The 15,104-nt window shown below is 41.5% G+C and overlaps 1 protein-coding gene across 1 annotated transcript in view; it reads right to left on the bottom strand.

Moving 5' to 3' along the window:
* cntn5 (contactin 5) overlaps nt 1–15,104 on the bottom strand; it is a 344,921-nt gene that overhangs the window by 198,733 nt on the left and 131,084 nt on the right. The window contains exon 3 of the mRNA XM_029121761.2: nt 1,912–2,118. Coding sequence (XP_028977594.2) covers nt 1,912–2,118 — 207 coding nt within the window. The remainder of the gene's footprint in view (nt 1–1,911; nt 2,119–15,104) is intronic.

Here is a 15,104-nt window from a genome sequence, read left to right on the forward strand (position 1 = left end):
ATTGTAAATTGTAAAAAAAAATAAAAATGTGTGTTGGGAATCTTTAAATAGAATCCCGAACATTCCTCAGTTGGCCATTACTGATGACAGTGGTTGTTACTGATGACAGTGGTTGTTACTGATGACAGTAGTTGTTACTGATGACAGTGGTTGTTACTGATGACAGTGGTTGTTACTGATGACAGTGGTTGTTACTGATGACAGTAGTTGTTACTGATGACAGTGGTTGTTACTGATGACAGTGGTTGTTACTGATGACAGTGGTTGTTACTGATGACAGTGAACTCCACTACTGTGGAATAATGTTGTTGTCTCTCTGTTGCGCACTTATCCTGCCAATTTCTTTGTAATGACAACTTGACATTAATTGAGACAACATAACCTGCCAATGTCTTTGCTATGACAACTTGACATTAACTGAGACAACATAACCTGCCAATGTCTTTGCTATGACAACTTGACATTAACTGAGACAACATAACCTGTCAGTGTCTTTTTTATGACAACATGACATTAACCAAGACAACTTAACCTGTCATAAACATGGGCCTAATTATCAAACTTGAAGAAACTATTGATATACTTCTTGATATTCTTACAAGCTCGCTCATCAACATTCATGGTGGTTGCAGTTGGTGGATGTCCCTTTGTTTGATGCTTGGCAATGTAGGTGGATCCTTGTAGATCTAAGAAATGCATTTTCGAAAGTTTCCCTGTCTCCTGCTGTTTTAAACTCACGAGGACATGAGGTCCTGGCCCAGTACCTGGCTTGAAAGACCCGCTGCTGTCCCTGTCCAAAGTCCTCCTGGTTGTGGTGCAGATCAAGACGATACCTGACGATTTCAGCTGACACTCTGCTGACACCTCCCCCTCCCCCGTGTTGTCCCTTTCCTTGTCCATCTGGTCATGCTTCTGACCTGGACTAAGTTTAAATATACTCTGGACTCTATATAGCCAGAAGAGGACTGGTGACCCCTCTGAGCCTGGGTCCTCTCTAGGTTTTTTCCTAAATTTCGGCCTTCTTAGGGAGCTTTTCCTAGCTACTGAAATTCAACACTACTGTTGTTTGCTCCTTGGGGTTTAAGGCCGGGTGTTTTGTAAAAGCACTTTGTGACAACTGCTGATGTAAAAGGGCTTTATAAATACATTTGATTGATTGATTGACAGGTTGTGTTGACTCAGTTAATGTCAAGTTGTCACAACAAAGACATCCCAAACAATGTCAACCTTGCATAAAAAATGACATAATCCACTGAATGACACCTAATGACAACATTCATAAATGTTCATAATGATTCTTACATGTGTCATGTCATGGCTATGATAGTATCATGACAATGTCATGTCACTCTTATGCACACCCCTTCAAATAAAGTGTTACTGAGTATTCTGAGCTCTAATCAGTGAATTTCTACTACAGAAGTGCTTGTATTTCCTGGACCTGTGTGTTAACAATCTCAATCAACCCATAACCTCGGATACATTTAGATCTAGAAAATGTCTAGAACTTTTCAACACTGAACAGGTCAACAGCCAGGTCTGACTGAATGACTGACCACCAGGTCAACACCCAGGTCCGACTGAATAACTGACCACCAGGTCAACAGCCACGTCTGACTGAATGACTGACCACCAGGTCAACAGCCAGGTCTGACTGAATGACTGACCACCAGGTCAACAGCCACGTCTGACTGAATGACTGACCACCAGGTCAACAGCCACGTCTGACTGAATGACTGACCACCAGGTCAACAGCCACGTCTGACTGAATGACTGACCAGACCAGGTCAACGGCAATGTCTGACTGAATGACTGACCACCAGGTCAACAGCCAGGTCTGACTGAATGACTGACCACCAGGTCAACAGCCAGGTCTGACTGAATGACTGATTTTCTGATTGACTGGCTCACCTTGACTCCTGTATTCCTCCTGATAGCTGAGCAGATTGAGAGGCGACGGGTGCTGGCTGGAAAAGGACGTCGGCCAATCAGGAGTCACCAGTCCTCTGCTGTAGGCATGTCGGCTCCGTGAACTGAGCAGTGATGATGAGCTGTCCCCTTTCATTCTCAGAACAGCTGCGTAGGACACTTGCCTCCCTCCTACAGCTTTGGCGAAGTCTGCAATACAAAGTGGGAGGGAACCGGAAGTAAGTAACACATAGTGGGAGGAAACAGGAAGTAAATAACACATAGTGGGAGGAAACAGGAAGTAAATAACACCTAGTGGAAGGAAACAGGAAGTAAATAACACATAGTGGGAGGAAACTGGAAGTAAATAACACATAGTGGGAGGAAACAGGAAGTGAGTAACACATAGTGGGAGGAAACAGGAAGTGAGTAACACATAGTGGGTGGGAACAAGAAGTTACAAAGTTTTTACAAAATTACAAATAATATTTACAGCCTCAGCTCAATCAGTCTTCCAATTATTACTATTACAACCAGAGAATCCAGAATCAGTGTAAAAAATCTCTAAAACACAAATGGTTCTTTTATAATGATCACTTGAGAAACAGAGACAATTACCTAACATACAATTGTTATACTCAGTGTCAGAAGCTATACTCAACTGAGTCAGTTTTGCTTTAATTGGCAGCCTATTTGTTTTTAAGTGCACTACTTAAAGGGCCCCTTCCCCATTCATTACCATTTTCAATGTTCAGTGAAATTCATCACAGCCTCATTAAACAATTATAACAATTTCTGCAATGTCTGGCTGGCACATTGAAAAGTCTATGGGGAAGGACTGACAGCTGACAAAGACCGTGTCGGTGAAAGTGTTGTTTGAATTAATTATAGCCTGTGGACACAGCTAACAGAAAGTGGATATTCTTTTTTTTCATTATCAATTTAAAAAGATCGCTGACTTACATAATTTGGGGACTTTTTCCTAGGGGATGGAGAGATCATGTCAGAGACAGTTAAATACAATAATCAATCTCCTGGGCACAGAAAATGTCTGTGTCATCCATGTGTCATCTCCAGCATGGGCAGGGCCACTGAGGCTTTATCTCCATGGTAACGTGTAATTGATTGGCTGATGACTCCTGATAACCCGATTAGAGTTGCCTGGTGACCCGGATGACCATCTGGGTCACCAAGAGGAATTAGCCAGTGAATTTGGAAGTCCCTCTATTTTGCTTACATTAATATTTAAAATTATGTTAATGACTAAGCACATGCTGTAACTTTCAGCCATGTTCTGGGACAACACAACAGTGGCCACCTTGCTGGTTCTGGAATTTGAACTACCTTACTAGGCTTCATGGACAGAGGATCTTACCACAAGGCTAGCCTGCTTCCCAAAAAGCTGTGGCTGAGGAGTCGACTTTTCTCTCTTACCTGAGGAGAATAGATACCTCTGTCACAAACGCCCTAGAAGCTTCAGTGCATGTATTCATTCTCACATTTTCTACTTTGTTCCTGTTCATCCAAATTCCTCTTAAAACATTTCTTATTTAGCTGCTGCTGCTGAATGTCCACTTTCCACTACGCTTCTAGAATTACCGATCTGGCCCTCATACTGTACCAACACTGAAATGAAAACATGTTCTCAGTCAAAATACCTGGTAAATTAACTGTAAAAAATAATCTACCAGATTTGTCAGTATAATGTATTAGCTCCTTCCTTACATTTCTGAACAGCAGTAGTCAAAACCCAGCAGCTATCTGGAGGCTGTTTTACCTCAGCATGTAGTAGCAGATACAGGTTGCAGACAACCCACACATCACTGAGGCAACACTAGTTGTGTTTTAATCGACCATAAAGCTCCACTTTTGTTGACAAGATCTCCAAGGTTATGATTCCATACTGAGGTCAGAGTTTGGCAGTGGGCAAGTTGTTTTCAGCTGTCTGCCGCAACCAATTCTTGCATTGTCGATGGAAAAGACATCCGCCCGTATCTTAGTCAACGTTTAATATGCTGTTAGGGTTCTGTTTCAGTTTACTACAGCGCACCGTTAAAGATAAAACCAAGTAGATGGTTGCACAACATCATTGTCAAAGGTGTAGAGTCCAAGAAGAGTCAGACTAAGATGTGTGATCAGGCTTGAGGAGTTTGAGGACTGAAGAGAAAGCCAAGAGGTGGCTCCTGTCACATACAACCTTCAGAATCTAAAGTCTGGATAAGTTAACAGCCAAGTTACCTCAAAAACCAAGAAAATCCGGATTCACCGCAACTCCATTCTTTGAATGGTAATCTCAGTGCGAGAACGTCTTTCATCCCAGTTATGTCCTGTAGTTATCTCAATGGGAACAGCACACTAATTTCTCCTCTCTCAGTCTACTTTCTCCTTTTCAATTCAACGTACATCATCATTTACCATCTAAAAATGACAAAATTTTGTAAAATAACAAGTAGCAAAGCAGTTCAAAGAGTTCAGAATTATTCATTCTATTAGGGCCACAGGGCCATTTAACATAATGGGGGTAAAACACACATGGCTCACCAGAGGAAAATGTTTCAGGAAACTTTTATGTTTTAGTTATTTTAATAAAAATAAATATTCACAAATTGATTGAATCAACCATAATGATATTGTTAAATAAAAAGTATGTTTGAAAAAGGCAGATTCTACATCATTAGGAGGAGGGAAAAAGCATGCCACTATATAATTTCAATAACTGGAAATGTATGTAATTTTGAAAGAAAAGCAAATCATGTTGTATACAAGGGGGAAAATACTATCAGCTGCAGAAAATGAGAGTTTCTGAGACAGTAGAATTTGTGAAAGGTTGATAAGATTGTCCAACCAAAGCCCAAGGGCTTGTGTGAGTTTGATAAACTATGTTAAAAGATGAAAACAAAAAAGGTAAAAAGAAAACAGAAAAGGTCTTAAGGGAGTTGACTGAAGTAGAGAGAAAAAAAAGCCTTTGCTAACTGCAAAATGGAAAGTAGCCAATAACTCTACTTCATAATTTCATTAAGGTTTAATCAGTGTGTAGTGGTCATTTCATACGAAAATGCTGAAAGGATGAAAGGCGAGCAAAAATCTATTAAAAATTAAAGAGATCTTAAAGTTTGACAGTTGATAAGCATATCATTTAATACTTGGACATGAATTAGTTACCTGCTTCACACACGGATTAGGCTAGCAGCTAACATCCAAAATAATAGATCTGTCTGTGGACAGACAGTCTTTATATCCAGGAATAAGACATCTAATATAAAATATAAACACATATCAAAACTAACATTCTCAGTAATACGTGTGCAGACTGTAGTCATGTCCATATTTATATCCATGACATTCATTCAGTAGACAAAAGACACAGTAGAAATAACAGTAAGTGTAGCATATTTGTTATTTCCATAACATCCACTACAGAGTACACATGCAGTGTGCTTTGAGGGAAGTGACATTAGGAGTTCACAATGGAGCTGGCTCCTGACAAATACAGCCCATTATCATGAAAAGAGTCTTTTGTCAGTTTGACTGGTGTTTCTGACAGGCTGCATGCTCTTGTCAATTGTCATCTTCATCTGATGAAGGCAATGACCCTTGCAGATCCCCTCCAATCTCTATCTCTTGAGAAGGAAAATACATCCAGGATGTGTCCAGAATTACACCCTGCACGTCGAACGCTACTCTTGAGTTCTAGTCAGGAGGAGTGAAGGAGTGTCATTTGCTGAAAGCCCTAATGCATGCTGCTGTAGTACAGAGGCAGGTCAAGTGAGGACCGAAAGGGATTGTTCAATCCCTGTGCATCTCCCTTTATGATAACATCAGCTGACGAGCCAAAAACCCACAGTATCGGGTTTCGGTCATTTGAACCAAATGATCCCAGAGTGTTCAATGCATTACTTCAAGTGTTAGATTTGGCTAGATTCTTAAATGTGTCCTCTCATCCTAAACAGCAGGTTGTAGATCGGTGACACACTATCCCGTTTCTGGGTGCTATCGATGACAATATGGTTAGCATGCACCATGGCAACCAATGCACAAGAAATACCTCTCTGAGTGCCAGCAGTGCTCTACTGTACTCTCCTATGACTATCAAAACCCTAATGGCTGTAATATGGTGAGGGTGGTTTGAATCCCAGGGTTCGATTCTCACTGGATGAGGACAAAGCTACAGTAACTAAGTATAGACAGATAACAGGTAGGATGTTAATTATGTAGTCCAAAAAGCAGTTACAGCAATGGAGACAAGGGGCTCTGATAAACCCTGTATATATATATATATATATATATATATATATACTATATAACATTATAACGGACTGGAGCTGAAACCCGACAATAAAGGAGCCTTGGCTTGTCAGCTGCCTGTCTGTCTGTCTAGCATTACACCAAGTACAACTCTGCCTGTCTGTCTGTCTAGCATTACACCAAGTACAACTCTGCCTGCCTGTCTGTCTAGCATTACACCAAGTACAACTCTGCCTGTCTCTCTGTCTAGAATTACACCAAGTACAACTCTGCCTGTCTGTCTGTCTACCATTACACCAAGTACAACTCTACCTATCTGTCTGTCCAGCTGCCTGCCTGTCTTACCACCTGCCTGTCTTACCACTTGCCTGCCTGTCTTACCACCTGTCTGTCTGTCCACCTGCCAGCCTGTCTGTCTGCCTACCTGTCTTACCACCTGTCTGTCTGTCCACCTGCCAGCCTGTCTGTCTGTCCACCTGCCTGCCTGTCTTACCACCTGTCTGTCAGTCCACCTGCCAGCCTGTCTGTCTGTCCACCTGCCTGCCTGTCTTACCACCTGCCTGTCTGTCCACCTGTCTGCCTGTCCACCTGTTTGTCTGTCCACCTCTCTATCCACCTGCCTGACTGTCTGTCCACCTGCCTGTCTGTCCACCTGCCAGCCTGTCTGCCCACCTGTCTTTTCTCTGTGGACTGTAGTGTGGAATATGTATTAGAATAACAAAAGCCGGTGAGAAATTCACAGGAGCTCAAGTAGATGGACATGATTAGCCATAGCCCGGTAAGATTAATGAACATCTTCCCTGGGAGATTATATAGACACAAGCTGATTATGCTTGAGACCATTTATTCACCTGCATATCATTACTGACAGAGCTACAGCTCTGTATATATATATCATATAATTACTGACACAGCTATCCATATATTATATCCAATAGCCCCACTGTCCCTCCATGAGAGCTGACATCTCACTAAACTATGTCTTTTCCTTGATCCTCAGCACACGGTGGTGAATTTCTCTGGAGCCAAATGATTCTCACTTCAACCTTTTGCAAACAGTCAGTGACATTAGCAGGAATAGCATCGTCCACAATGACTGTTCGGCAAAAGGGACGACCACGTTGTCCCGGGCAGAGAAGAGGCAGTCTCTCTGCTATCCCCTGTTCCTTCTGTTTAGAGCCCGGAGCGGATGAGTGGTTCACTATGTAGGGGATAGGGTGCCATTCAGGAAAGCCCTGAAGCCGAGGCCGCTGCATTATAAATGCATTTATTCTGGAGGAGGGGCCCCGGGTGAATCTCCATGGACATCGGGCACATCACTGATTTGATTAACGTCCCAATCAACATCGTCATACCCCCCGCGATGATGTCATCAAGGATCATCTAAAGACAAATAATGTAGGGGTGGAGTCATAGCAGGACACTGCTTTCCAAACTGTAGCCTGTTCTCCATATAGGGCACTAGCTAAGAGCCTATGGGACCAGAAGTAGGGAACTACACAGGGAACAGGGTGGTATTTGGGACTCTGTGATTTTTGCTCATATTTATTAGCGGAGTGGTCTAGCTCTGTGCCCTGCATGCAGATACCAGATCCCATTCACACACCGAACCATATTTCTGGTGCATGACTCTTTTGCCCTTGCTGGAAACGATTTCAGACATCACATATACTGAGCTACGCATCTACATTCACAGCAATATACCTTCAATATTGAGATAGCTTATGAGTTTTATCTGGTGAATGGTGAATTACAGTCTCACATTTCAAACTGCTCAACAGTTCCAACGATACAGCTCTCATTCATCTCGGAAGACCACCATTTTGAATTTTGTATGAAAAGCAATGCCGGATTCATAGGACAACAAAGCCAGAAGCAGAATAGCCAAGTTGAAATGATTTGACTCAGGAGTACTAGATTTTATACATTGTACATAACTTGTTAACAATATTTCAGGGGCTAACCCGTAAAAGAGAACTTGGTCTCTAATGACTTACTTTCAGAATAAAGGTTAAAAAATACAATATAAATGAAACCCATACTTCCATTAAGGGCTAGCAACTCGGCACCTTTATGAATCACCTATTTCAGTCCATTCCCCATGGCCACCTGATGCCATTTCTGAAAAGTGTGGTGCATTTGATTATAAACTGGAACAGGTATGAGAACAGCAATACTCATCAATATCAAGACAACCACTGTGGTTTTGCTCATTGACATATTGAAATGAATTGGCCATACCTCTACTGCCAAAATAATTATCATAACAATGCAAACTAGCTAAACATCAAAGAGACAAGGTGAACAAGTGGTTAACACTACTAACTAGCTGTACATCAATGAGAAAAAGTAAAAAAGTAATTACACTACTAACTATCAGTCAATCGAAGAGACAAAGTAAAAGAAAACATAATTTCATCTTCTAATCACTGAAACAAAAAGTAACTTCTGTTAGTGGGAATATTTGGCATGCAGACAAACTCCATCCAAGAAATACCAACCTCCACCCCCTAAATGGAAGAACCAACCTCCACCCCCTAGATGGAAACACCAACCTCCACCCCCTAAATGGAAGAACCAACCTCCACCCCCTAGATGGAAACACCAACCTCCACCCCCTAGATGGAAACACCAAACTCCACCCCCTAGATGGAAACACCAAACTCCACCCCCTAGATGGAAACACCAACCTCCACCCCCTAAATGGAAGAACCAACCTCCACCCCCTAGATGGAAACACCAACCTCCACCCCCTAGATGGAAACACCAACCTCCACCCCCTAAATGGAAGAACCAACCTCCACCCCCTAGATGGAAACACCAAACTCCACCCCCTAGATGGAAACACCAAACTCCACCCCCTAGATGGAAACACCAAACTCCACCCCCTAAATGGAAGAACCAACCTCCACCCCCTAGATGGAAACACCAACCTCCACCCCCTAAATGGAAGAACCAACCTCCACCCCCTAGATGGAAACACCAAACTCCACCCCCTAGATGGAAACACCAACCTCCACCCCCTAGATGGAAACACCAACCTCCACCCCCTAAATGGAAGAACCAACCTCCACCCCCTAGATGGAAACACCAACCTCCACCCCCTAGATGGAAACACCAACCTCCACCCCCTAGATGGAAACACCAACCTCCACCCCCTAAATGGAAGAACCAACCTCCACCCCCTAAATGGAAGAACCAACCTCCACCCCCTAGATGGAAACACCAACCTCCACCCCCTAGATGGAAACACCAAACTCCACCCCCTAGATGAAAGCATCAACCTCCACCCCACAGATGGAAACACCAACCTCCACCCCCTAGATGAAAGCATCAACCTCCACCCCCTAGATGGAAACACCAACATCCACCCCCTAGATGAAAGCATCAACCTCCACCCCACAGATGGAAACACCAAACTCCACCCCCTAGATGAAAGCATCAACCTCCACCCCACAGATGGAAACACCAACCTCCACCCCCTAGATGGAAACACCAACCTCCACCCCCTAGATGGAAACACCAACCTCCACCAACCTCCACCCCCTAGATGGAAGCACCAAACGGGTAAAGAGGTGTTCTGTGTAAGGAAAGGATTGGCACGCACTGTAAACAGACAACTTGTTTATCAGTCCTGGAGAGACAGAAGCCTCTCAGCCAACATTGGTTTGTTTTGTATTAGTTCACCTGGAGGTTGGGATTGCCTTTCATTTTTTTTTGCGTCATCATATCAATATGCCTGTCTTCTTTGGTTGGACTGTCTATTGGACATGTACTGTACACTGAAAATGTGGTCATCCATCCTGTTTTCTCACATATACTGATGAGCCAAAATATTCTGACCACCTGCCTAACATGCTGTTGGTCCTCTACATGCCACCGAAACAGTACCGACCCGCTGAGTCATTGACAAAACCCCTGAAGGTGACCTGTGGTATCCGGCAGCATCATCATGGGCCACACTGTGGCTACGCAGCCCCATACGCGGCAGGGTGTGATGCACTGTGTGTTGTGACACATTCCACCTGTAACCATCATTAACATTTTCTGTGAATTGTGCCCCAGTGGACTTTCTGTCGGTTCAGACCAGGTGGGAACACCTTTGTTGCCCTCATGCATCGATGGATCTTGGGCGCCCAGAGCCTTTCAAAGGTCTGTGGTTGGTCCCTCCTCGGACCACTGTCAGTTAATATGCAACGCTGCTGACCAGGAGGACCCCACAAGCCTTGTAATTTCAGAGATGCCCTGACCCAGTCGTCTGGCCATAACAATTTGTCCTTTGTCAAAGTTGCTCAGGTCTTTACTCCTGCCCATTTCTCCTGCATCCAACATGTTGACAATGAGAACTCATTGTTCACTTGCTATCTAATCCACCCAGACCTTGACATGGGCAGTTGTTGAGATGATCTACATTATTTACTTCACCTGTGAGTGGTCATACCTTTTTGGCTCATCAGTGTGTGTACTCAAAGTCAAAAGAGCAGCCTTATAGCTTCAGCCACGGCACAGTGAAAAGAGCAGCCTTACGGCTTCCGCCAGAGCACAGTGAAAACAGTAGACTTATAGCTTCAGCCACGGCACAGTGAAAAGAGCAGCCTTATAGCTTCAGCAATAGCACAGTGAAAATAGTAGCCTTATAGCTTCAGCCACGGCACAGTAAAAAGAGCAGCCTTATGGCTTCAGCCAGAGCACAGTGAAAAGAGTAGACGTATAGCTTCAGCAATAGCACAGTGAAAAGAGCAGCCTTATAGCTTCAGCCAGGGCACAGTGAAAAGAGCAGCCTTCCCTCCAGCAGCAGATGGCTCTGTCCATCTCTTTCCCTCATGCTGTGATCGCAGCAGGTTCTCCCATTAACTCTCATTTCTCAGAACAACTTAATGCTCCGATCACAAATAGGAACAATTATTCTGCTGAAATTGTATTCCTAATTGTGCCCACCAGCACCTGAGAGTCTCAGCAACACACTAAAAGTCTATAATATGTGCACACTTATGGGATAGCAGCTGAGATGAAACACTTCTGGGACTGTACCAGATAAGACCGTATACAAGATATCACACAGCTGGGGGACTCAACTAGACGATTACAAGCAAAGGTCACGAGATTCCAGAAAACAAATGAATCATTTCCAAATGAAACTGAGTTCCTTAATAGCAGTAAAGTGTATATTTTGGAGTCAAGGCTTTTCAGCAATAGTAATATAAATGTGTTTTTGTGGAAAGGTTTTGGTACAACATGGACTCATCTTGAAACTGTGTGGCCAACATCCATCAATATATTCCATAGATATATTTTACCGTTACTTTACCAGTTAAGAATGACTTTAAATCCAGTCTCAATTATAGCAATATTTTGTGTGCGGTTGGAGTTGACTCTCTTGCTCAGGGAGAGAACAACTGATTTTTCTGTCCCGAAACCTTTCCAGTACTGGTGAGATGCTTTAACCGGCCAAACACAACTGTTATGAGTGCGTGGGATAAGATCTGATCATATCTTAACTTTAGAAGGTTGCACATTCACCACACATTGTACGCTTGCTCTGAGATGCATTCTTTAGACAAAGCAATTTCATTTCTTGAAAATAATGTGGTTCAGCTCATATTTGTTGAAATCCATTTCTCATGGATGGCATTATTATTTTCAGATAGAAGAGTATAATATCAACCATCTGTGAATAGTCAAGAAGTAAAATGCCACACAAAATACACTGACTTCCTCAAATGTCTAGAAATGCAGAGTGGCAAACATCATTATGATGTCTAGAATGTTTAACATGACATTATTAACATATTTATGTTTATTTCAGACCATAGTGATAAATTATGCTTTCTATTAATGGAAAATGAAAATCCTTCAGGCGTTTATTTTGTATTTAAAATGTCAATCCATGATTTCATCAAAATTAGCCTTTTGCTAATATGTTTAGTCTCCCCAAAAGCAATGTCAATTTCATGTAACATCCAAAACTAATTTTTTAATTCAGGGAGACACTCATTTTCAAGTATACCCTGAAGATACATATTAAAAAGGAAAACAAAAAATATAAAATTCTGACTAAATATAAAACAATTACAAAACTATTTACAATAGCTGGACAAGTGAAAATGATTAAAATCAATTGATTAAAACAAGAGAAAACAGTTTTTAATATGACACATGGTTGTTGAGTTTGAGCTACACTTACAGCTCATTCCACATTTGGAAACATAATAACATAATAACTGAAGGCGGTTTCATCTAGTTCTGATCCCACCCAAGGTGTATTCAGCATTAACCTGTTATTTATTCTGGTTCTATTTTACATTTCTGATGCAGAAATCCTAGTGGTTTTCTCCCTTTCAGAGAGCTAAGCAGATTGACAGTTATGCCATTATGTTACCAATACATGGCCATTCTACATTCATTTTAAAGCTGATTGAATGTGTTTGAGAACAGCCTTTGTGTCAAAGCTGTTGTCTATCATCTGCTGAAGATGGACATCACAACTGCCATTTATATATTCAGTGATTCAATTATGATTCTTTCAAAAAATATCTATATCATCACACACAACTAATTTTCAAGCGAGAAACTACAGTTTACGGTCAGCTGCAGTTAATCACACTTCGCACTACAATCACATAAAATCACATCCCTAGCCAGATTCATTCTAAACATACGGTACAAGCCAGATTCATTCTAAACATACGGTACAAGCCAGATTCATTCTAAACATACGGTACAAGCCAGATTCATTCTAAACATACGGTACAAGCCAGATTCATTCTAAACATACGGTACAAGCCAGATTCATTCTAAACATACGGTACAAGCCAGATTCATTCTAAACATACGGTACAAGCCAGATTCATTCTAAACATACGGTACAAGCCAGATTCATTCTAAACATACGGTACAAGCCAGATTCATTCTAAACATACGGTACAAGCCAGATTCATTCTAAACCATACGGTACTAGCCAGATTCATTCTAAACCATACGGTACTAGCCAGATTCATTCTAAACCATACGGTACTAGCCAGATTCATTCTAAACATACGGTACTAGCCAGATTCATTCTAAACATACGGTACTAGCCAGATTCATTCTAAACATACGGTACTAGCCAGATTCATTCTAAACATACGGTACTAGCCAGATTCATTCTAAACATACGGTACTAGCCAGATTCATTCTAAACATACGGTACTAGCCAGATTCATTCTAAACATACGGTACTAGCCAGATTCATTCTAAACATACAGTACTAATTAGATTCATTCTAAACATACGGTACTAGCCAGATTCATTCTAAACATACGGTACAAGCCAGATTCATTCTAAACATACGGTACTAGCCAGATTCATTCTAAACATACGGTACAAGCCAGATTCATTCTAAACATACGGTACTAGCCAGATTCATTCTAAACATACGGTACTAGCCAGATTCATTCTAAACATACGGTACTAATTAGATTCATTCTAAACATACGGTACTAGCCAGATTCATTCTAAACATACGGTACAAGCCAGATTCATTCTAAACATACGGTACTAGCCAGATTCATTCTAAACATACGGTACAAGCCAGATTCATTCTAAACATACGGTACTAGCCAGATTCATTCTAAACATACGGTACTAGCCAGATTCATTCTAAACATACGGTACTAGCCAGATTCATTCTAAACATACGGTACTAGCCAGATTCATTCTAAACATACAGTACTAATTAGATTCATTCTAAACATACGGTACTAGCCAGATTCATTCTAAACATACGGTACAAGCCAGATTCATTCTAAACATACGGTACTAGCCAGATTCATTCTAAACATACGGTACAAGCCAGATTCATTCTAAACATACGGTACTAGCCAGATTCATTCTAAACATACGGTACTAGCCAGATTCATTCTAAACATACAGTACTAATTAGATTCATTCTAAATACAAAGTACTGGCCAGATTCATCCTGAATGGACAGTACTGGCCAGATTCATCCTGAATGGACAGTAATGGCCAGATTCATCCTGAATGGACAGTACTGTAGGATATTAGCTGGCAATGTATCTGTGCTCTTGCCTTCCCTAGGGCACATCCTCACAGAGACTCAACAGAACACGGACCTAACAAGAAACCAGGCAAGTCTAGTTCAGCCGGCCCACAATAGAAAGTTTTGCCATTGCATTTGAACCTGGGTCCCCCACGTGAAAGGCTGTGTCATTAATCATAACACCCCAGAGCTGTACAGTTACCAGGTGTCAGTATAGCCTCTTGTCTATCCTGAACAAATCCTCTTTTGCCACTGGCCGTTTTAATAGTTAATTTGCCATTCATGAATGACATTGATACAGTTAAACTGACTAACATTACTTACTAAGTTAACCTCCACTACAAATAGCCTCTATGTATGGCGTTTGCCACTGGCCGTTTTAACAGCGTATTAGAGAGTAATAAGCTTTACCGCACTGGAGGAGTCATTAGAATTGAGCAATTGCTAGCAAGTCTGACAAAGCTATTTAATTTCATGGCAAAACAACATACTTTTTACTTATATTCGTGAATGATATACAGTAACTATCAATAAAGGTGACGATAACTAACTTTTTCATCAAGTGAAAAGACGAGAGAATTGTGGAATCTACCAGAAATAATTAATAAATGTCATTGCTCTCAGTAGATTCAAACTTAGGTCTTCCACATGAGAGGCTCTGTCTTCAACCTCTACGCCACGGCATTACATGAGACTGAAGAGGAATAAATCCATGCCAGAAACAGTCAGAATAAAACCATATACAGTTTCAGTTAAGGCTTACTATAACGTAACTACGTTTTTACAATGACTTCGGCACTAATTTCAGAACCTTGACATCATTTTTCAAAACTCTAAACACAAAACTCACAACTAATGATCAAAATGCACATTTTTCAAAACTCTAACACTTTTCAATTGCTTGGATACAATA

Source organism: Esox lucius, chromosome 1 (assembly GCF_011004845.1).
Source record: "Esox lucius isolate fEsoLuc1 chromosome 1, fEsoLuc1.pri, whole genome shotgun sequence".
Lineage (NCBI taxonomy): Eukaryota > Metazoa > Chordata > Actinopteri > Esociformes > Esocidae > Esox > Esox lucius.